The sequence below is a fragment of the Coregonus clupeaformis genome, unplaced genomic scaffold, assembly GCF_020615455.1.
Source record: "Coregonus clupeaformis isolate EN_2021a unplaced genomic scaffold, ASM2061545v1 scaf0041, whole genome shotgun sequence".
Lineage (NCBI taxonomy): Eukaryota > Metazoa > Chordata > Actinopteri > Salmoniformes > Salmonidae > Coregonus > Coregonus clupeaformis.
The window spans coordinates 955,771-980,160 of NW_025533496.1; the positions used below are offsets into that span (position 1 = coordinate 955,771).

General features: G+C 43.8%; 1 protein-coding gene across 1 annotated transcript in view; it reads left to right on the top strand.

Moving 5' to 3' along the window:
- Positions 1–19,780, top strand: part of LOC121552348 (arf-GAP with SH3 domain, ANK repeat and PH domain-containing protein 2-like) — a 32,643-nt gene extending 12,863 nt beyond the window's left edge. The window contains exons 9-28 of the mRNA XM_041865199.2: positions 1,956–2,042; positions 7,867–7,967; positions 8,571–8,640; positions 9,917–10,004; positions 10,234–10,282; positions 10,571–10,740; positions 12,210–12,343; positions 12,558–12,652; positions 13,139–13,328; positions 13,646–13,731; positions 14,290–14,405; positions 14,633–14,700; positions 15,568–15,678; positions 16,966–17,242; positions 17,572–17,673; positions 17,842–18,100; positions 18,613–18,674; positions 18,903–18,985; positions 19,376–19,495; positions 19,586–19,780. Of these exons, the coding sequence (XP_041721133.1) occupies positions 1,956–2,042; positions 7,867–7,967; positions 8,571–8,640; positions 9,917–10,004; positions 10,234–10,282; positions 10,571–10,740; positions 12,210–12,343; positions 12,558–12,652; positions 13,139–13,328; positions 13,646–13,731; positions 14,290–14,405; positions 14,633–14,700; positions 15,568–15,678; positions 16,966–17,242; positions 17,572–17,673; positions 17,842–18,100; positions 18,613–18,674; positions 18,903–18,985; positions 19,376–19,495; positions 19,586–19,660 (2,343 nt within the window). The 3' untranslated portion in view covers positions 19,661–19,780. The remainder of the gene's footprint in view (positions 1–1,955; positions 2,043–7,866; positions 7,968–8,570; positions 8,641–9,916; positions 10,005–10,233; positions 10,283–10,570; positions 10,741–12,209; positions 12,344–12,557; positions 12,653–13,138; positions 13,329–13,645; positions 13,732–14,289; positions 14,406–14,632; positions 14,701–15,567; positions 15,679–16,965; positions 17,243–17,571; positions 17,674–17,841; positions 18,101–18,612; positions 18,675–18,902; positions 18,986–19,375; positions 19,496–19,585) is intronic.
- The last annotated feature ends 4,610 nt before the right edge of the window (positions 19,781–24,390 follow it).

Here is a 24,390-nt window from a genome sequence, read left to right on the forward strand (position 1 = left end):
GATGGGACAAGACTGTAATTGGGGAGTAAAAAATGTATACAGTTGAAGTCGGAAGTTTACATACACTTAGGTTGGAGTCATTAAAACTCGCTTTTCAACCATGTTTTTCAACCACTTTTTCAACCAAATTTCTTGTTAACAAACTATAGCTTTGGCAAGTCGGTTAGGACATCTACTTTGTGCATGACACAAGTCATTTTTCCAACAATTGTTTACAGACAAATTATTTCACTTATAATTCACTGTATCACAATTCCAGTGGGTCAGAAGTTTACATACACTAAGTTGACTGTGCCTTTAAACAGCTTGGAAAATTCCAGAAAATGATGTCATTGCTTTAGAAGCTTCTGATAGGCTAATTGACATCATTTGAGTCAATTGGAGGTGTACCTGTGGATGTATTTCAAGGCCTACCTTCAAATTCAGTGCCTCTTTGCTTGACATCATGGGAAAATCAAAAGAAATCAACCAAGACCTCAGAAAAAAAATTGTAGACCTCCACAAGTCTGGTTCATCCTTGGGAGCAATTTCCAAACGCCTGAAGGTACCACGTTCATCTGTACAAACAATAGTACGCAAGTAGAAACACCATGGGACCATACAGCCGTCATACCGCTCAGGAAGGAGACGCGTTCTGTCTCCTAGAGATGAACGTACTTTGGTGCGAAAAGTGCAAATCAATCCCAGAACAACAGCAAAGGACCTTGTGAAGATGCTGGATGAAACGGGTACAAAAGTATCTACAGTGCTATGAAAAAGTATTTGCCCCCTTTCTAATTTTCTCTACTTTTGCATATTTGTGATACTGAATGTTATCAGATCTTCAACCAAAACCTAATATTAGATAAAGGGAACATAAGTGAACAAATAACACAACAATTACACATTTATTTCATTTATTTCATAAACAAAGTCATGCAACACCCAATTCCCCTGTGTGAAAAAGTAATTGCCCCCTTACACTCAATAACTGGTTGTGCCACCTTTAGCTGCAATGACTCCAACCAAATGCTTCCTGTAGTTGTTGATCAGTTTCTCATGTCGCTGTGGAGGAATTTTGGCCCACTCTTCCATGCAGAACTGCTTTAACTCAGTGACGTGAGGGTTTTCAAGCATGAACTGCTTGTTTCAAGTCCTGCCACAACATCTCAATTGGGATTAGGTCTGGACTTTGACTAGGTCATTCCAAAACTTCCAATTTGTTGCTTTTTAGCCATTTTCATGTAGACTTGATTGTGTGTTGTGGCAGCATCATGCTGTGGGGGGGGCTTTGCTGCAGGAGGGACTGGTGCACTTCACAAAATAGATGGCATCATGAGGAAGGAAAATGATGTGGATATATTGAAGCAACATCTCAAGACAACAGTCAGGAAGTTAAAGCTTGGTCGCAAATGGGTCTTCCAAATGGACAATGACCCCAAGCATACTTCCAAAGTTGTGGCAAAATGGCTTAAGGACAACAAAGTCAAGGTATTGGACTGGCCATCACAAAGACCTGACCTCAATCATATAGAAGATTTGTGAGCAGAACTGAAAAAGCATGTGCAATCAAGGAGGCCTACAAACCTGACTCAGTTACACCAACTCTGTCAGGAGGAATGGGGACTTATTGTGGGAAGCTTGTGGAAGGCTACCCGAAACGTTTGACCCAAGTTAAACAATTTAAAGGCAATGCTACCAAATACTAATTGAGTGTATGTAAACTTCTGACCCACTGGGAATGTGATGAAATAAATAAAAGCTGAAATAAATCATTCTCTCTACTATTATTCTGACATTTCACATTCTTAAAATAAAGCGGTGATCCTGACCTAAGACAGGGAATTTTTACTAGGATTAAATGTCAGGAATGGTGAAAAACTGAGTTTAAATGTATTTGGCTAAGGTGTATGTAAACTTCTGACTTCAACTGTATAAAAAAAAAAAGTGTCACTCTCCCACTTCCTGTTTCTCAGATCAAACAGACCCAAGATGGAGAGAGGAAACAGCTGAGTGAGCTTAGAGATGTTCTCAAGTCCTCCCTACAGTCCGAACAGAAAGAGGTGAGCTCTCAATCACTGGAGTAAGTAGCGGAGGTGATTTAGATTCACACTCCTGCGACTTAAAACTAGTGTCACCTTAAGCCGTTGGTTTCCTGAGTAGGAGACCAGTGTTCAGATCCCACCAGTTACATTAGCCTGGTAGCAGAGAGGATGAATGGTCTTATGTGTTGTGTCATGTGGCTCCTGACTTAAAGTTACAATGCATTAGGCCAGGGGTGTCAAACTCATTTTAGCTCAGGGGCCACATGGAGGAAAATCTATTCCCAAGTGGGCCGGACCGGAACAATCATGGTATATATAACTTAAAAACAACAACTTCAGATTGTTTTCTTTGTTTTAATACGATCAACATACAACATAAAGCTGGAGCCTGAGGACAGTGTGTCCAAAATAGTACAAGCACAACATCACTATTAATCATAAAACACGTCAAGTTTATTTGAAAATTCTAAAGAAAAAGAACACACAAACACACAACGCCTCAGTGATTAACAGAACTGTTTCACAGATCACAGAACTATATCAGGTGTCATTTCTCAGGCAGAAATGTAGATAAAAATAATGAAATCCTGTTCCCCAAACAAGTGCAAGAACCACAGAGTCAAGAATAGGTTAAATATACAAATAAAATAAAATCAATTAAAAACAATAGCACATCAACATAAAAACATATAAACATAAATCTGAAAGCGTTGCTCAAACTCCCGTAACAGTCCCGTTATTTTATCTTTGAACCGCTTCATGTCTGCCACATGTTGGGTCGCGCACACATTTTTCAGACAGGGGAAGTGAGCTGCATCACCACCGGCAAGTTCGTCTCCCACAATGACAGCTTCAACTTGAAAGAACGTATGCTGTCATAATACTGCGTGACAACTTTGTTGCGCCCTTGCAGCTGTTTGTTCAAGTTATTCAGGTGCTCTGTAACATCCACCATAAATGCAAGGTCCTGCATCCATTCTGCGGAATGAAATTCTAACACTGGTTTGCCCTTTTCTTCCATGAACTGTTCAATTTCTTCTCATAAATCAAAGAAACGCCTCAGCACAGCACCTCGGCTTAACCATCTTACCTCAGTGTGGTATGGCAGGCCATAGATGTGGTCTTTCTCTCTGAGAAGGCTGTCAAACTGACGGTGATTCAGGCTTCTGGATCGGATGAAATTAACAGTTTGGATGACCACCTTCATGACGTTATCCATCTTTAATGACTTGGTGCAAAATACAGTGAAAAGTCAAAAAATCACGTCCTCCATTTGCAGATTGCACTTTCTCTCTGAACTTTGTCACAACGCCTGCTTTTTTCCCGATCATTGAGGGCGCACCATCTGTAGCCAGGCTGACAGCGCGGGACCAGTCCACTCCGTCCCTGTCCAGCGCGCCGACGAGTGCAGTAAAAATATCAGCTGCTGTCGTTGTATCTGTCATCGGCACCAACTCCACAAACTCCTCGGTGACGGTCAATGTGTCATCAACTCCGCGGATGAAAAAATGGCCAGTTGTGCAACATCTGTAATGTCCGTGCTTTCATCAATTGCAACCGAAAACGTAATAAATGACTTTACTTTTTGCTTCAACTGGCTGTCCAAATCCACTGAAAGATCGGAAATCCTGTCTGCAACTGTGTTTCTTGTCAGGCTGATATTTGCAAAAGCCTGCCGCTTTTCAGGGCACACAATCTCCGCTGCCTTCATCATGCATGTTTTTACAAATTCACCCTCACTAAAATGGTTTTGAAGCCACTGCGATTTCATTAGCAATGAGGTAGCTAGCTTTCACTGCAGCGTCACTGATGTCTCGGCTGTGAGTAAACACAGACTGCTGTTTCTTCAGACCCGCCAACAGTTCATTCACCTTCTCTCATCTCCGCTGTCCTTGAAAGTTGTCATATTTGTTGGCATGAAGACTCACATAGTGGCGACGAAGGTTATATTCTTTCAGCACTGCAACATGCTCTGAACACACCAAACATACAGCTTTCCCATTCAATTCCGTGATTAAATAGGATGACAATTTTTCTTGGAACACTCTGCACTCTGTGTCCACTTTTCTCTTTTTTGACAGAGACATATTGGGGCAATGAGGGTGCCAAAGCACATAATGTTAAAAGTAGAAGCCGTAATAAATATCGCGGGCAAAACAAAGTAGCTCATTGGCTGCACGTGCTTGACCTACTTGCTCTGCCCCGGTATAAACAGTTTGCTTGCTTAACACAATTGCTATTGCGCCATCCAGTGGACGCAATTGGAACAGCAGTTTATTTTATTGAAAAATTGTAGCGCATTTTTATACTTAAAAAAATTATTTAAAAAAAGTATTTAATTTTTTATTTTATTTTTTTCAAAATCATCTCGCGGGCCGGATTAAACCCGTTTGCGGGCCTGATCCGGCCCGCGGGCCGTACGTTTGACACCCCTGCATTAGGCGATATGCACAGGCGAGCATGACATATTTCCGGTTAAATCTCAGGATGGATGTAAACTTCCGGTTATCGTAGAATGCTGTGCTACCGTATGCTAGCATTGAATGCTTGTCGTCAAAAACATCCGAAACGGTTAATTTTCGTCGTTGTTGTTTATCTTAATGTTTATGTTAAAGCTTTTACTTGTAATACTTCGTCTTGACGAAAGTGTCCTTTCAAAAACGGGATGACAGCTCTTCCAGCCATCACTGCTGTGTGCCGCAATGTACAGTGTCTGCCAGATGCAATTCTTCTGTTAGTTTTTTTACTTTTCCCAAAGACAGTGAATTACATAAACGGTGGGTGATTAACATTCGACGAGTCAACTTTCTTACAACAAACACACGAGTCTGCAGCCGACACTTTCTAAGTGAAGATGTGATAGAGCCTCCGACTCCAGCTGGGCGCAGACGTCTGAAGAAGGGAGCTGTTCCATGCCTGTGATGAGTAACTGTCCCTGGACTTGCCAATAATAACAATGGCTTTCCTTCAATTTTGTAGGCCGTGGTCAAATCTCAGGAACTTGCAGTCTATGTAGCTGGCTACATTTGGGCATTTCATTTCAACTAGACCAAATGATGGTAGCTCAAGTGGGTCTTATACCAGCCCATCAGGCGACGCACCCAGCCAAGGTGCGTCCGGATGCACGACTAGCCCACACTTTGTCAGATTTTTTAGAACTGCATAGACCTTCAATGCACCTGCTTCCATTTCCAGCCCCCTTTTCATTAGTGGTGTTTGTCTTGTCCCTCTGATAATTCTTTCTGCCAGTTTTTCTGCTGTGCTTGTACCTTTAACATGGCTTACCTCCCGGAAATGTGAAGCAGTCACTCTCTCCTTCCTCAGTGAATTCCACTCGGGTGTATCACTTTGGCATCTGGTTGCTTCCTCAATCAGGTGTGACTGTGACAAAGTCACAGACAGAGAACTGAGGTGAAGCTTTTCTTGATCCGTCATGATCTCGTATGAACAGTCTGTTGGTTGTAAATGGTAACCGTCCAGTGGCACTTTTGGGAACGGTGGTGCATCCTCATGGATGACAACACTGTCAGGTGGAGGTGGTGGGTGTTGATATGACAGGATACTGCCAGTTTGTACCTTGCCAAAAATAGGAAATACACCAGAATCTAACAGCGATTAATAACATTTATTTCGCAACACATTGTAGTCTGCCTGTTTAATTGGACTCTGCATACCTAATTCCGCTTGCCGGAGTAGCATCTGGTTTGGGCTTCACTACAACCATGGCATCCACAGGTCCTGGCTTCACTCCCTATTTATTTATGAGATGGTATTAGGAGAGATGCTAGTATGCATGTGACACAACTGTCTGGTATTGAAATGATACAAACCATTGTTTGTGGTTTATGCCACTTCTGCTCTGTTTCAGTGCACGAAAGTACAGGAGGGACGACAGACATGCCACATTCAGAGTAATGGGCAGTCTAATATAGTAATGCAACCAAATGATTGCATATCCCACACACAGGAACAGTAGCTTTTAACAAGCACAACTGGCTGTGAATCACGCAATGTCATCTGAAATACACAGAAGCATAATTTAATGGGTTTTGAAAGACGAGGGTCTACAGCAGCAGGAGTAGGAGCAAAACGTGTTCTTTCTACTTTTTACTGGTGTAAGCAACTTATCTACTGTCTCGTGTCACTTTTGTGCTTTCTGCATCACTTTCCTACTGTCGTGCACCACTTGGCTATACTGTCTCCCACCACTTACCTATTGTCTTGTGCCATTTACCTACCTTCAAACAGTATTGGCAGAGCAGTAGGAGAGTGGTGCAACATTGTAGCCTAGTACCAATAACAACAGTAGAGTGAAGGTTTTGCTCCTAATTCCTCTTGAGAAGTAGAAACATCAAGTACAAAAGCAAGGAAGTTGGGCCATATGTTTATAAAGAAAGAAGTAAAGATGACAGGACAGTTTTGAGTAGACCATCAGCAGTTTGAAGAATAGCTGAGTGGAATATGTTACTGTCATCAAGTCAGGAAAAAGTAGTAATCTCATTATTGTTTACATTTCAAACCAAACTCCAATTTGTTTACAACAGACCCAACAACAAAGCATGGCAATTCCCACTCAGCTACCCTGGTCTGTATTAGGCTACCACTGTTCAGCTATCGTGAAAACCACTAAAGTTCTAAAGTGTTCTCTTAGCAATGGCAATCAAAGCTGTTGTAACATTAAACGGGTAAAACATGTGTTGAACGGAACCTTGAACAAGTTCAACAGAACTTTGAACGTGTCACTTAATCTAGTGCTACTCTCAGCTGGTGTGGTGGCATTAGTTTCTTCATTGAGCGGTAGCAGTGGGCTCACAGAGATCTCATTTGTAGCCCTGTTTTTACCTGATACTTTCATAAAAGTACAAACACATGAAGTGAGAGGTATATACACATGATTAAACTTTATTTAAACCATGATTAACCTGAAACAGGACGGAGTCATGATTTAAAACACCAAAGCAAGGCTTCTAGCTCAGGCTAGCTAGATTTAGCATATTACCTTCAAAGTTGCAAAGAAAATAAGAAACTTAAAATTTGAAGCCTTTATCCAGTTTGCTACGTGGTGTCGTACTGGATGTCCGGACGACCCTCCGTATATCATTAACAGATACTTTAGGCAACTCCAGCAAACACCTTGTAAACTTCATCTCTGCCATCATAACGGTCTACTGTCACTGTCTAATGGTTTTTTCCGGTAACCGGAAATGCCCAAGCATCCTTAGGGCAATGCGGAAGTGATGCGTGCATAGAGCCTATTGGCTGATCTCCCAGTGGCTAGGAGAGTGAATGTGTGCTTTCTTGGTGAACTTTAGCTCTTTCCCCAATCAAGCCTTTTTCTCTCTTTGAACCTCCAAAGCACCCTATTCCCTATATAGTGCACTACCTTTTACCAGGGCCCATAGGGTGCTATTTGGGACACAGCCATCATCAATGTTATTAACCAATGTTCTTAAAAACAGCTTCCAAACATCCTGACCACTGGTGACATTGATATCTGTAATCTTTTCAGATTGCAAGGCTCTGCTCAAGCCCTCCATGCAAATCTCTATTGCTTCCAGATTCCAGAGTCACTCACTCTATTTGAATATATCGAAATAAGGCTGCAAGGTGTTCACCTACACTGCTAGAAGAAATGGTGCTATGTAGAACCAAAAAGTAATCAATGGCTCGCTTCATACAGGGCTATATAGAATTGCAAAGCACCATCATCTTTAAGCAGTGTAGAGTAGAATAGGCCTTCAGGAGAGGACGTTGAAGAAACTTGATTCAGATGAACACCTGAGCTATGAGAGATGGGAGAAGTGTTATGTCCTCATGACTGAGTGTGTCTCTGATGCATTAGGATACCCAGGCCAAGCAGACAGGATACAGCCTTCACCAGCTCCAGGGGAATAAGGCCCATGGCACAGAACGCTGTGGAATGCTGTACAAGAAGAGTGAGGGGTGAGTTGACAGAGCCTCAATCACCAATTTGGCCTCTGATCTCTTACACAGAGCCAAGAAGAGCTGTTTGTTTCCCCGCCAAAGGCAGGGAAATGTGGTTTTAATCGTGGCGATGGGGTGATATGATGGCCTCTGCACATACATGATTTCATTTGCTGCTCATGAAATGGTTTGGTTTGGTATTTTATTAGGATCCCCATTAGCTGTTGTGAAAGCAGCAGCTACTCTTCCTGGGGTCCACACAAAACATGAAACATGACATAATACAGAACATTAATAGACAACAACCGCTCAAGGACAGAACTACATAAATTAAAAAATGGCACACACAGCCTACATATCAATACATACACACAAACTATCAAATAGGGGAGAGGCGTTGTGCCGTGAGGTGTTGCTTTATCTGTTTTTTTAAACCAGGTTTGTGTTTCATTTTAGCAATATGAGATGGAAGGGAGTTCCATGCAATAATGGCTCCAAATAATACTGTACACTTTCTGGAATTTGTTGTGGATTTGGTTGTGATTTGGTGATTATAGAAGCTGTACTGTAGAGGAATAGAGAAGTGTTGTAGTGAAATAATGAATGTTTACTCTTCTTCAGTCTCAGGAAAGTGTGGCAAAAGAGGAAGTGTTCAGTGAAGAACGGGTTCCTGACTATCTCCCATGGAACGGTAAGAGACTTGCTGTTTTTGTCTTCTCCTATTGGTCACTCACTTTCCTTCATGCATGCTGTCATGCATGCTTCTCTCCTTACGGTCTGAATATACATACATGTCAGTCAGTGGGATTCTATAAGGTATTTATTTTGGACACATTTCTTCCATAAATTGGAAAAAAGATGTGGACGACGAAGTACAATTATTATTATTATACATTTTTTTTGATGAAGAGCCAGACAACATGTTAGGAGGGCGCGTGAAGAAGAGGAAGAGGATGAAGAAGAGGATGAAGAAGAGGATGAAGAAGAGGATGAGGAAGAGGAAGAGCGTGAAGAAGAGGAAGAGCGTGAAGAAGAGGAAGAGCGTGAAGAAGAGGAAGTGGATGATAGACAGAATAGTGGGAAGAGGAAGACGTTTTGAATTTCAATCTTTCATTTTTTGGTCGGCAGGAAAGGTGATTTCATTACTAACCAGTACAGTACTGACCTCTTCTAGGAATCCAATCACAAACCGCTACAAGCTCTTTTGAGCATGACTTTCCTCTTGACAACATTACCCTAAGCTCTAACGTCATAACGTTATTATCTAACGGCATAGCGTTCTCAGTTGTGATCACAGAATGTCGTGACGGATATCATTTCACAAAACCTGTGTCAGGTCCTAAAACCTCTAACATTATAGCAGCCTCTTGCCAGACACAGTACTGAGATATTGTTTGAATGATAAAATTGCCCCTGAGCATGGCTTCCACAGTGAATTGCCCCTGAGCATGGCTTCCACAGTGAATTGCCCCTGAGCATGGCTTCCACAGTGAATTGCCCCTGAGCATGGCTTCCACAGTGAATTGCCCCTGAGCATGGCTTCCACAGTGAATTGCCCCTGAGCATGGCTTCCACAGTGAATTTGTCCAGTGATAATGGAAGAAAAGGGTCATATTTGTTCTGTTTCCCTGCATTTCATATTGTTACTATCCTTACACTAAATAACTGGACAGTAATTGTGCAACAACACTGCTGTTCTTTGGGCCTTTAGAGAGATGTGGTTGTAAGCATACTGTTTCATTCAACAGGACAGAGATGAAAAGTACAATGATACATTTCTAGGTTGCTGCTGCATTTGACATTCTCTTTTTATTTGTAAAATAATGTTTTTTATTAAGTTGTTTTACTGTTTGGCATTACACAACTGGGAAAGTTCCATGAATACTGTATGATCAACTTCAGCATTAAAAAGTGTCTTATTGTCTGTCCCCTCTGTTCTCTTACTCTTCTCTGCTCCTCTCTCATAGGCTAACACACCACCAGCTAAACTCAACCTGCTAACCTGTCAAGTGAAGCGTAATCCAGATGAGAAGAAAAGTTTTGATCTCTTCTCACGTAATTTAAGCAGCACTTTGATGCTCCTTCTCCATCTCAAACCTCTGAATATCTAGCTAACATAGCAAAAGCAAGATAGAAAACATACTTTATTTCACATATTTTATTCCCTAGACTCTATAATATGATATTTATTAAATGACAGACATCTTCCATCTAGTCTCTTAGCATCTCTTACTGCAAGTGCCAGTTGCATGTTGCTCAATCAGCCTATTATTTGTCTAAACAGATGACAGAACCTATCACTTTCAAGCTGAGGATGAGGCAGAGTGTCAGATGTAAGTACCATAGGGGTTCACTGAACCAATGTAAGCTGTCTGTGCCTTTTGCACTGTGCATGTTTTTGTGTGAACATGGTGTATACATCATTGTGTGTACATGATACAGGTAGTACATGTAATTGGTCTCTCAGATTCTCTTTGACGTTGGTCGCGTCACAAATGGAACCCTATTCCCAATAGTGTGCTGGTCAAAGGTAGTGCACTACATAGGGAATAGGGTGCCATTTGGGACACAGACCTTTGCCCTCAGAGCTCACTGGTTCTCTCGGCTGCCTGTGTTTTCAGATGGATCTCAGTCCTGCAGAACAGTAAGGAGGAAGCCCTGAACGATGCCTTCAAAGGAGACCAGGACGAGGGAGGAGAGAACAACATAGTCCAGGAGCTGACCAAGGCCATCGTCAGTGAGGTCAAGAGGATGACCGGTAACGATGTGTGCTGTGACTGCGGAGCGCCCAGTGAGTGACACACAGAGCATGCTGGGAAAAGGCAGCATGAAAATGTTGTGGTCTTCCTCCCAGAGGGTTATTATATCAAAGTGAAGAAAAACACAGTGTATATATGTGAGTGTGTGAGGGGCTGACATGGGTTTCATAATTCACAAGGCTGAATGTACAACCTTGCTTGGTTTGACGATTGACATGGACTATGTGCTGCACGCACCTTCTTAGGAGTCTCTGATAGGTCAGTCAGACTAGTTCTTCAAAGACAGAAGAAAGAGTGTTGGCTGTTGCGGCCGTCGGATGTTACTGAAATCTTACTAGGCCTATACACTGAGTCAATAAATCATTATGAACACCTGCTCTTTCCATGACATAGACTGACCAGGTGAATCAAGGTGAAAGCTATGATCCCTAATTGATGTCACTTGTTAAATCCACTTCAATCGGTGTAGATTAAGGGGAGGAGACAGGTTAACGAAGGATGTTCAAGCCTTGAGACAATTGAGACATGGATAGTGTATGTGTGCCATTCAGAGGGTGAATTGGCAAGACAAAATATTTAAGTGCCTTTGAAAGGGGTATGGTAGTAGGTGCCAGGCGCACCGGTTTGAGTGTGTCAAGAACTGCAGCGCTGCTGGGTTTTTCACGCTCAACAGTTTCCCGTGTGTATCAAGAATGGTCCACCACCCAAAGGACATCCAGCCAACTTGACACAACTGTGGTAAGCATTGGAGTCAACATGGGCCAGCATCCCTGTGGAACGCTTTCGACACATTCTAGAGTCCATGCCCTGACGAATTGAGGTTGCTGTGAGGGAAAAAGGGGGTGCAACTCAATATTAGGAAGGTGTTCTTAATGTTTTGTACACTCAATATATATCTCATGTGTTTAATTTATAATCATAAGACACTGAAAATAGTGCATCAATATACTACTGCACCCTCTTAGGAGTGGAGCTTTATTTAACGGTAAAACTATTTCAGGTGAGAACTTATAGTGGAAGCCCAGTAGTCTTTTTTTATATCATTTTTTTTAGGGATTTTTCAAGTTTATTGGACTGAGACCGTGAAGAAAGACAGGAAAGTAAAGAGGAGAAATTGTGTGCCTCTCTGCCAGCACTGGCATACAGATGTAGGATCTTAATTTGATCAATCTTTTGTTGCTGAGAATTTTCTGTACAGCAGGAAATGCAAACTTGTAGTGTATTCGAGGTTTAAAAATACTTCTAAAGTTTGTAATTTACTCTTTAAAATGTCAGACTTGAAAAATATATTAACTCCTACAAAAAATTTCCATTTAATTATAATCCCCATAATAATTCACTGTTGCTGCAGGATTATTTTCCTGCTTTAGCAAACTGGCTCAAATTAAGAATCTACATCTCTACACGTGTGCCCCGAAGGCAATGGTAGCTACTGCCATACCACCCCGGGCTACAGCACACTAGTCTTAACACTGATAATATCCTCTATCTCTGTCTTCAGATCCCACCTGGCTCTCCACTAACCTAGGAGTGCTCATCTGCATCGAGTGTTCTGGAATCCACAGGGAGATGGGTGTCCACTACTCTAGAATACAGTCTCTCACACTGGACGTCCTGGGAACCTCAGAGCTCCTGGTAGATACTACAGGCTTTTAGGATTGTATTTGACATACTTTTGTACTATAGTTAGTAAGATTAATAGTAGTGTGATCCCCAGATCTGTTCATGGTGTCTTGACAACTCCTATGGTCATTGTCCATGTTCGTCACAAACAAATCTGGGACCAGGCTAGATTAATAAAGGCAGAGCGGATACCAAATTGACATGTGCTCTACCTGGTCTTCCCCAGCTGGCTAAGAATGTAGGGAACGCAGGTTTCAATGAGATCATGGAGGCGGACCTGTCTGAACAGAGCGTGACTAAACCCAACCCCTCCAGTGACATGTGAGTGACAGACAGCAGGGCAAGCCACACCCCTCAGCTCCCTCCTTCACCCTCCACCAACACCAAAACAGGAACAACACTGAATAGATTTAATTTCACATTAAGTTGAATACATTTCACTTCTTTTTATACTGTTTATAGTCCTGAATGTCTTAGGGTGCATCCCAAATGGCACCCAATTCCCTGGGCCCTGGTCAAAAGTAGTGCACTAATACAGTGCTGCTGAGGGGAGGACGGCTCATAATAATGGCTGGAACGGAGTAAATGGAATGGCAACAAACCATGTGTTTGATGTATTTGATACCATTCCACTTCTTCCGCTCTAGCAATTACCACAAGCCCGTCCTCCCCAATTAAGGTGCCACCAACCTCCTGTGCACTAATATATAAGGGATAGGGGGGCATTTTTTATGCAGGCTTGCACTCGTTTCCTGTCTCTTTCCTGGTATTTGATCATCCATCTGTCTGGGCTCTTGTCTCCCTCAGGCAGACGCGGAAGGACTACATCACAGCCAAGTACACGGAGAAGCGTTTTGCTCAGAGGAAGTGTGCGGACTTGGCGTCCAGGCTGCACGTCCTGTGTGAGGCAGTGAAGACCCGAGATATCCTCTCTCTCATCCAGGTCTACGCTGAAGGAGTGGACCTGATGGAGACCATCCCAATGGCCAATGAGCATGTGAGATGATTGACACTGGCCGCATCCCAAATGTCACCCTATTCCATACATAGTCCACTGATTTTGACCATAGCACTATGGGCCCTGGTCAAAAGTAGTGCACTATATTGGGAATAAGGTGCCATTGGGACATAGACATTGCCTTCTAACAATGACATGGAGAAACAAGCTTGACTGGTTTTGCTGGTTTTATAATGATGTTTTTGTGTGATTTGTCACATTTGAATGCCTCTGATTGGTAGGTATATTGGCTATACATTTCTAACACGGATGTTTTCGAACTGTTGTCTTGAGTTGTCATTGTTTCATGCCCTCAGGAACCGGGTGAGACAGCACTACACCTAGCAGTACGAATGGTGGACCGCAACTCCCTCCATATTGTGGACTTCCTGGCCCAAAATAGGTACTAAAGGACTGGGTGAAAAGATACTGCTTTTATAGCTTATAGTAGCAGAAGCAAACAAGCTCTCAGATATCAAATGTGAAGAGGGGAAGTTATCTAACAGCATATAATAAAATATTTAGATAGGAGCAGAAGTTGTTCTCCCAATAATTGTCAATATCAATGAAGGGCAGTGTTGCCCCCTTGTGGTGACAGTTCTCGACCGTTTGTCTAACTGTACTATCCTTTTGGGTTCCAAAGATCCTCACAAGGACAGTAAAACATGGAAAATGGGGGCATTTCGCCAGTCCCCAAAGGAAAAATGCTCTTTTAGCCTTAGGGGTTAGTTTAGGGTTAGGCTTAGAATTAGGGTACAGGGTTAGGATTAGGGTTAGGGTTAGGAGTTGGGTTAGGGGTTTGGGGTTAAGGTTATGTTAAGAGTAAGGGTTAGGGGTTAGGGAAAATACGTTTTTTAATGGGAATACATTTTTTGGTCCCCACTTGGATATTAAAACCAAGTGTGTGTGTGTGTGTGTGTCTCTATCTGTCTGTAATTCTGTCTCTCGGTGTGCGTAACAGTGGGAACCTGGAGAAGCAGACAGCCAAAGGGAGCACGGCGCTGCACTACTGCTGCCTGACCGACAACAGCGAGTGTCTCAAACTGCTGCTGCGGGGCAGGGCCTCAGTCAGTATTGGTATGTACCCTCATAGGATCATTTCTGCATTCGAAATGGCACCCTATTCCCTATATAGTGCACTACTTTTAACCAGGGCTCATAGGGCTCTGGTCAAAAGTAGTGCACTATATACGGAATAGGGTGCCATTTGGGATACAGCCCATGAACACATGATAAAGGGCTGGTCAAGTCCCATAGAAACACATGAATTAAGCTCTGGTTGGTTTGTCTGTCTGTGTGTGCAGCCAACGAGGCAGGAGAAACACCAATGGACATCGCCAAGCGCCTCAGACATACGCAGTGTGAGGAGCTGGTGAGTGCAGTCTTTGAATGGAATCTGAAGGCCATTGAGATTTTAACACAATGACTGCATCACAATTCTCCACACTTTTCCCAATGTGTGAACTTGCACACTTCTCGTCATGGATTTAACAATAGTGAAAACTCCCACCAGACAATACTTACTGTCACGGTTCCCTAAGACAGAACCCAGAAGCAGACCAGGACAAGGAGAGTTGAACGAAGGTGAGTGTTTATTACAGATTCAAAAGGTGCAGAATAATCCAGGAGACGGAGCGGGTGGCGGAGATGAGTAGGTGGAGGTGAAGTGGCAGATTAACTGATGGCACGGCAGGGGTTGGGTGAAGGTTCCGGGAGAATGACTGTAGACAGAAAAAAACTGAGGTGAGTACAAGGCAGGTCAACAAGGTGCAAAACAACAAAACTAACGCTAGTACTAAGAGGCTGATACGCTGACAAAACATACTGTTAATGGCTAACGATCCGGCAGGAACTGGATGTTAGGCCAGAGCCTAAGAAGGGTGATGATCAGGACCAGGTGTGCAGATTGCTGATGGGATGCAGGTGCGGAAATCAAGAGAGCTCCCCGGAGCGTTCCCGAACCCTCGGGAAACTGGAGATCACGAACAGAAAAACTAGTCACCAGACAGGACCCGACTCAGACTGCCGGGATCGTTACACTTACACCATTCCTATGCTTTTAAATCCATGACAGGGAGTGTGCAAAGGCACACTTCTGGAAAAGGGTGGAGGATTAAGACGCAGCCTATAACAATATGATGATCCTCTTTATTAGAGGAGGGCCCATGGTTCCATATGATCAACATGGGTAACAGCAGATCGAGGTTGACTGTATGTTTGTTGTCTTTGTGGTGTTCAGCTGACCCAGGCCGAGACGGGGAAGTTCAACGTCCATGTACACGTGGAGTATGAGTGGCGGCTCAGCAACGACGACAACCTGGACGAGAGCGAAGATGAGATGGAGGAAAAGGTGAGTTAGTTCACCTTTATTTTGATTTGATTTATAAGGATCCCCATGGCAACAGCTAGTCTTACTGGGGTCCGACACATAACGAAAAAGACATTACAGACAAAAAAAAAAGACTTTAAAAATGTACATACATTTAAAAACATAAACATGTAGTGTGTGTGTGTGTGCATCTATCAGTTACACATACAGGTCAGTACATACACACAACAAGTAGGTCACATGGGGGAGAGGTGTTGTGCCATGAGGTGTTGCTTTATTTGTTTTTTTAAACCAGGTTTGCTGTTCACTTGCGCTATATTAGATGGAAGGGAGTTCCCTGCACTCATGGCTCTGTATAATACTGTATGTTTCCTTGAATTTGTTCTGGACCTGGGGACTGTGAAAAGACCCATGGTGGCATGTCTGGTGGGTTGTGTGTGTGTGTGTGTGTCAGAGCTGTGTGTAAGTTGACTATGCAAACTATTTGGAATTTCCAACACATTAATGTTTCTTATAAAAACAAGAAGTCTTTCCCCAACTCTCAGCCAAGAGAGACTGGCATGCATAGTATTAATATTAGCCCTCTGATTACAATGAAGAGCAAGACCTGCCGCTCTGTTCTGGGCCAGCTGCAGCTTAACTACGTCTTTCTTTGAAGCGCTTGACCATATGACTGGACAATAATCAAGATAAGATCAAACTAGAGCCTGCAGGACTTGCTTTGTGGAGTGTGTTGAAAATTGTTAATGCTTGTAAAATAGAAAAGAGTAGAGGGCCTAGAGAGCTGCCCTGCGGTACACCACACTTTACATGTTTGACATTAGAGAAGCTTCCATTTAAAGAAAACCCTCTGAATTCTATTAGATACAGTAGATAGCTCTGAATCCACGATATGGCAGAGGTTGAAAAGTCATAACACATACGTTTTCTCAACAACAGGTTATGGTCAATAATATCAAAGGCTACACTGAAATCTAACAGTGGAGGCTGTTATAGCAGCAAAGGGGCGACCAAATCAATATTAATGCCCATGATTTTGGAATGAGATGTTTGACGAGCAGGTGTCCACATACTTTTGGTCATGTAGTGTATATGTTTGACATCCCAGGGGAATCTGTGCTGCTTACTGTATACCAGACTCACTTGCTGTGCATATAAGCTGTTCTATGCTGTGCATGTAGGCTGTGCTATGCTGTGCATGTAGCATATCACCATCTGTTTCCAATTGCTAGAAGAGATGGCATCGATAGCATACTAGCCTGCTAATGAGCTCTACCTGTGTGTCCTATCCCTATCCCCCATAACCAGCCCATCCCCCACAGACGGTCAGAGCAGGAACGTCCTGTCAGCTGTTTCATCCCGGGCAGCGGTCTCATGGGTCCCATGCCAGGTGGTCCCAACATGGCCTCCTTGGCTCGCGACGCGGCCAGCCTGGCCAGAGACAAGCAGAGAGCCCATGTCCCCAGCATGATGATGAGCAACGAGACCTATGGCACCATCCTGGAACCCAGCCCCCCTCCCCCCGCCATGCCACCGTTACCGGTGGTACCCATCCCATATCTTCCCCCCAGGAACGCCACCAAAGGTCAGTCGGATGACAATGAGCATAGGTCATAGGTCATAGGTCATGCTCTAGGTCAGGGGTGTCAAACTCAATTCCTGGAGGGTGTCTTCTGGTTTTTGTTATTTCCTTTCAATTCGTGACCAATTAAGACCAGGTGAGAGGAGTTCCTAACATATCAATGGAGGGGGGAGTGAAAACCCACAGCTACTTGGCCCTCCGGGAATTGAGTTTGTCACCCCTGCTCGGGACCATCGTTTCTTGAAAGTGTTGCTGAAATAGTGACAAATGGTTGACCCTATGTGACAAATGGTTGACCCTAAATGGTTGACCCTATTATTGTAACCTTGCAGGTCCAGGGTGGAAGCAGGCTCCTATGGAGGTGGTGGGTAGACAGAGGTCCTCCTCAGACCCCCCAAACCCTAACACCCCAGACCCCAACAGCTCCATGTATGGTAAGTGCACTACATCGTACTACACAATAAATAACAACATATAAGCACTGTATTACAAAATATAAGTACATTTTTGATGACTGCTGATGTAAAAAGGCCTTTATAACTACATGTGAAAGATAGATAGATATATAGATGGATTGATATCACTCCCCTCTCTCCATGTAGTGCTTCCTCCGACTGCTCCCCCTCCCCCTGTGAACAAGAGGACCAATCCGATGGAGCATAGAGGCCATAAGACTGCTCCTCTACCTCCTTTACCTACCGTATTACCTGGGCCTCCAGTGCCCCCGGTCATCCCAGTAGCACCAGTCCTACCAACAGCACCCCCTGCACCCCCCTTCAAACCCACACAGCCCCCTCCTGTCCCCGCATACCATCCCAGCAGGAGAGCCCCAGGGCCCAAGTCACCTAAATCACCGACTAGGTAAGAACTGGGGCATTTATCAAGCATCTCAGTGTAAGAGTGCTGATTTAGGATAAGTTTAGTCTTTTAGATCACAATGAATATGATTACGTGGATAGGGGGGACCTGATCCTAAATCAGCACTTCTACTCTGAGACGCTTGGTACATATGGCCGCTGACCATGGAAGGATGATGTTTTGAATTCTTAAACTGCATACTCATGTGTTCTCATTCAAGAGTATTGCATCTTGTGTGTAGATAGAAAGAGGGCGAAAGACCTGTGTAGCTCAGTTGGTAGAGCATGGCGCTTGCAACGCCAGGGTTGTGGGTTCGATTCCCACGGGGGGCCAGTATGAAAAAATGTATGCACTCACTAACTGTAAGTTGCTCTGGATAAGAGCGTCTGCTAAATGAGTAAAATGTAAAATGATAGATAGATACAGTAGATGGATGGATGGATGGATGGATGGACTGGTTTCACTCCCCGTGATTATCAGTTAACTAAGACCCTTCATGTGATGTGTGGTTTCAGTTCAGATAAACCCACTCCTAAAGGACCTCCCATCAAGACTGCTGGACCAACTGATAGACCAGGTAAACAGACAAATACAATTATTATTAAATAACTGGTCTGATTCAAAGAGCTTTAAATTATGTGCTTTGACAAAGGAGCTTGCTCCGAAACGCATCAGCAATAAACATAATTGAAGGGAATTAACCTGCCGTCCTGAACCTTCTTTTACAATTGAGGCTTTATTCTATGTGTTACGTCAATGAATTGACGTTTACTGTCCCTGTGTGTCTTTTTGTTTGTGTGAGCAGTAAAGACCGCACCTGTACCTGGATCCCCTCAGAGCTCTGGTCCCACCCCACCTCCAACACCGAAGCCTCGCGCCAACCACCCTGTGAGCGCCTAATATTATAATAATAATAATAATATATGCCATTTAGCAGACGCTTTTATCCAAAGCAACTTACAGTAGTGTGTGCATACATTTTGGTATGGGTGGAAATGAACACACAATCTCGACGTTGCTAACACCATGCTCGACCAACTGAGCCACACAGGACCTGACCTCAGCCAATCATTAGCTCCTGACATCAGCCAATCAGAGCTGTGCAATCACTACCTCACACACAGATTATTATAGCAAAACAGTAATAGCACATTTACACTGATTATGAACAGATCTTATTTACAGTCTTGTGATTTACCATCGACACTGATTGAACACTTGCAAAATCTTGAACTAACATCTTCTAACTTTGTATTATTTGGCCTTTATCTCACTCAGAAACAGAAACCCAGGAGGGTGAAAGCCATCTACAACTGTTTAGCTGATAACCCAGATGAGTTAACGTTCACAGAGGGAGAGGTGATCGTAGTGGACGGAGAGGAGGACCCGGAGTGGTGGGTAAGTAGTGTACACACACACACACACACACTTAATCAAGTGCTGTTATATCTGTACCACTGACGGTATCCTGTCCTGTGTATGTTGCAGCTGGGACATATGGAGGGGGAGCCGACCAGGAGAGGGGCTTTCCCTGTGAAATTTGTACACTTCATCACTGACTGATGCATCTGATGGTGTGACCGAAGCTGTCACTGTCTTTATCTATGGCTGTATCAGAGGAGGCTGGTGGGAGGAGCTATAGGAGGGCAGACTCATTCTAATGGCTGGAATGGAATTGATGGAACAGAGTCAAACATGTGATTTCCATATGTTTGATACTGTTCCATTTATTCCATTCCAGCCATTATAATAAATCCATCCTCCTATAGCTCCTCCTACCAGCCTCCACTGGCCTTTATTATGTATGTGAGACTGTGAGTGAAAAAGATGTGGAATGTGCACTGTGTGTGTGTGTATGATGTTATTCTCATGCATCCAAACAGCAAAAGAAGATGGCTGTTTCCCGAATGGCACCCTGTTCCCTACATAGTGCACTACTTTTGACCAGAGCCCTATGGGTCCTGGTCAAAGGTAGTGCACTGAATAGGGGATGCATACTATATGACCTGCCAACAGAATGTTCTACAATGCTGGAAAATGTGTGACAAACTATTTAACGACATTCACCAAATAAGAGGCAAATGGAGGAAACTGTTCAGCCCGCACCCCAAGTGTTGAGAAACTAAACTTCCACAGTTTGTTGAGACAACTGAAAATAACTGGAGCACGATTCTGGTTAGACTATGGCTAGGATTCAATCCAATCGCGCTTCGTCCACAATGCGCATTTTAAAGGCAATGTTCCCACGTTCGCAGAGACCATATTCATGGTATACGCTGCATATGTCAGCTTAATCAAAGATGACCTTTAAATGGTGCATTGTCCAAATCTGCGTTCGGATTGAATCCCGGCCTGTGTCTTTATTGAAAGCTCACATATGCTGCTCATATACAGAACATCCTAAGGCTAAAATCCAGTATTTGTATTGTGTTATCGACTCAGATGGGTATTGAAAGAGTACATTTTTAATAAAAAACATATTGTACAGACGTTCAACGTTTTCTACATATTACATAGTAAATACATTGCTGTGTATCACAAACACTTGCCACAGAGCATGACCATCCCTAACCACTTCTGCTGATGGGAAACTGATACGTTTGAACCTAACATAGAAAGAAATCTCATTTATCAAGAGCATTTGTGAATATATGATGCTGTCAAAAGGGTTACAGGGTAACTCTGTATGTACATTGTTGTAACTGTAAAATCATCTTCCCTCGTGTTCTTTACAAGGTACAAGGTCATTAAAACTTGAAATGGCTCATTGTGTGTTTTGTGTTACATTATGTTATGACAGATCTGAATAGTGGTCACTTTACTTACATGTACTGTAATGACAGTCCAGATGACGATGATTAGAGGACAGATCATAGCAATTTAATGACTGTGCTCTTGCTGCTGTGCCCTAAAATGTTGTTACAACACTGGAACCATTGTCGCAAAGACCATTCCAAGTCCGAACGTATTTCGAGCTCTGGAACGGAAGTGTTTTAATGGGCGTGCGGATGCAAGAATAATGAATTAATAAACGTATTTATTGAATAAAATCTGTTTCGTGAAGACAAATATGGCTGCAAAACGTGAAGCTGATGTATCGGTGCCTGCAGAGGAAAGTGATCAGCACCTCATTAGACCTCTGAGTTTAACCTGTTCAACACTTTGTTCGCTCGCTAACAGCACGATGATTGACAGCTAAATAATGAGTTTGTTGAATGTTGTTCAAAGTTATTGTCCAAAGATGCCCCAGTGTCTTTAGCTGGCTAAATATGTAGCTAGCTTGCTAGTTGGTATTTCCAAGTAATTAGCCAACTAACTTACTATGCATTCTTACAATGAGTTCTCAAGATGCATTTTTTTGGGGGGCTGTCAAAATATTGCCATAATGTGAGCTGTTTCTGAATCTGTCAGAACGTCACTTTATGTCAAATGTCATCAGACAGTCGACTCCTCTTTCCCTCCCACAGTGGAGCTGGTCAGGTCACGCATCATTCTGGAGTTGCAGGGGACCAAAACATCATGGTAATGTAACACACGCAGTCATATTTGTCATACATTAAAATGTGTGAGTCAAACTTAAATAGAAGTAACCTGATAAGCACAATCTATTTTTCCTTTGCATCTGGACTGTGGAATTCACCCAGGACTGGAGGGAATGCATGCCCTCTCCCTATATCAGTTTGATCGACCTGGCTGAGATAGACCTGCTTCTCATCAGCAAGTGAGTCTTCCTTCCCTCTCATATGTTATGTAGAAAACACAATACACAATAGAAAACAAGTGTTTCTTATTGGATAAATCCAGGTAGTCCCTCCCTGTTTCAGAATGGGGGATACCTAGTCAGTTGCACAACTGAATGCATTCAACCAAAATGTGTCTTCCGCATTTAACCCAACCTTTCTGAATCAGAGAGGTGCGGGGGGCTGCCTTAATCGACATCTACGTCATCGGCGCCGGGGAGCAGTTGTTGTTGGGGGTTAATTGCCTTGCTCAAGGGCAGAACGACAGATTTTTACCTTGTTGGCTTGGGGATTCGATCTACACAGCCATGTCTTCAGGGCAAAAAAATACAGGATGCTGCAATGTAGAGTCGTTATAGAGATGCCATCATCCATTATGGACGATTGGGGTTCACATGGTGTCCCTGACTGTCTCTGTTTTCCCTCCAGGTAACATCTCTGCAGACGACATACTGTACACAGAGCCCGACTTGGAGGAGAGCATGCTTCTTGATATGCCACACCTGTCAGGTGGATGGATAATTTTGGCAAAGGAGAAATGCTCACTAACAGGGATGTAAATAAATTTGTGCACAAAATTTGAGAGAAATAAGCTTTTTGTGCGTATGGAACATTTCTGGGATCTTTTATTTCAGCTCATGAAACATGGGACCAACACTTTACATGCTGCGTTTATATTTTTGTTCAGTATATATTTATGTTGGACAAGTTTGCTTAACACCAACAGAAAACAACTTCCATCTCACAACATAATCAACTTAAATGCGTCGCTAATTAAATGCATCGCCTTCTCCAATGTAAACATGGCGTCTACTGGCTGTCAACAATTAAATATAAGACAAAAACACCCACTTTGTTTTGTGTGAATATATACAGTACCAGTCAAAAGTTTGGACACACCTACTCATTCAAGGGTTTTTCTTTATTTACATTTACGTCATTTAGCAGACGCTCTTATCCAGAGCGGCTTACAAATTGGTGCATTCACCTTATGATAGCCAGTGGGACAACCACTTTACGATATATAGGGGGTAGTAGAAGGATTACTTTATCCTATCCCAGGTATTCCTTAAAGAGGTGGGGTTTCAAGTGTCTCCGGAAGGTGGTGAGTGACTCCGCTGTCCTGGCGTCGTGAGGGAGCTTGTTCCACCATTGGGGTGCCAGAGCAGCGAACAGTTTTGACTGGGCTGAGCGGGAACTGTGCTTCCGCAGAGGTAGGGGGGCCAGCAGGCCAGAGGTGGATGAAGGCAATGCCCTCGTTTGGGTGTAGGGACTGATCAGAGCCTGAAGGTACGGAGGCAAGCACCATGGTCTTGTAGCAGATGCGAGCTTCAACTGGAAGCCAGTGGAGTGTGCGGAGGAGCGGGGTGACGTGAGAGAACTTGGGAAGGTTGAACACCAGACGGGCTGCGGCGTTCTGGATGAGTTGTAGGGGTTTAATGGCACAGGCAGGGAGCCCAGCCAACAGCGAGTTGCAGTAATCCAGACGGGAGATGACAAGTGCCTGGATTAGGACCTGTGCTGCTTCCTGTGTTAGGCAGGGTCAACTCTGCGAATGTTGTAGAGCATGAACCTACAGGATCGGGTCACCGCCTTGATGTTAGCGGAGAACGACAGGGTGTTGTCCAGGGTCACGCCAAGGCTCTTTGCACTCTGGAAGGAGGACACAACGGAGTTGTCAACCGTGATGGCGAGATCATGGAACGGGCAGTCCTTCCCCGGGAGGAAGAGCAGCTCCGTCTTGCCGAGGTTCAGCTTGAGGTGGTGATCCGTCATCCATACTGATATGTCTGCCAGACATGCAGAGATGCGATTCGCCACCTGGTTATCAGAAGGGGGAAAGGAGAAGATTAATTGTGTGTCGTCTGCGTAGCAATGATAGGAGAGGCCATGTGAGGATATGACAGAGCCAAGTGACTTGGTGTATAGCGAGAATAGGAGAGGGCCTAGAACTGAGCCCTGGGGGAGGGGGGGATTCAGCAGGGAGGAGAAGTTGGCAAAGAGCTTCCTAGGGTTAGAGGCAGATGCTTGGAATTTAGAGTGGTAGAAAGTGGCTTTAGCAGCAGAAACAGAGGAAGAAAATGTAGAGAGGAGGGAGTGAAAAGATGCCAGGTCCGCAGGGAGTCTAGTTTTCCTCCATTTCCGCTCGGCTGCCCGGAGCCCTGTTCTGTGAGCTCGCAATGAGTCGTCAAGCAACGGAGCAGGAGGGGAGGACCGAGCCGGCCGGGGGGATAGGGGACATAGAGAGTCAAAGGATGCAGAAAGGGAGGAGAGGAGGGTTGAGGAGGCAGAATCAGGAGATTGGAGGGAGAAGGATTGAGCAGAGGGAAGAGATGATAGGATGGCAGAGGAGAGAGTAGTGGGAGAGAGAGAGCGAAGGTTGCGACGGTGCATTACCATCTGAGTAGGGGCAGAGTGAGTAGTGTTGGAGGAGAGCGAGAGAGAAAAGGATACAAAGTAGTGGTCGGAGACTTGGAGGGGAGTTGCAGTGAGATTAGTAGAAGAACAGCATCTAGTAAAGATGAGGTAAAGCGTATTGCCTGCCTTGTGAGT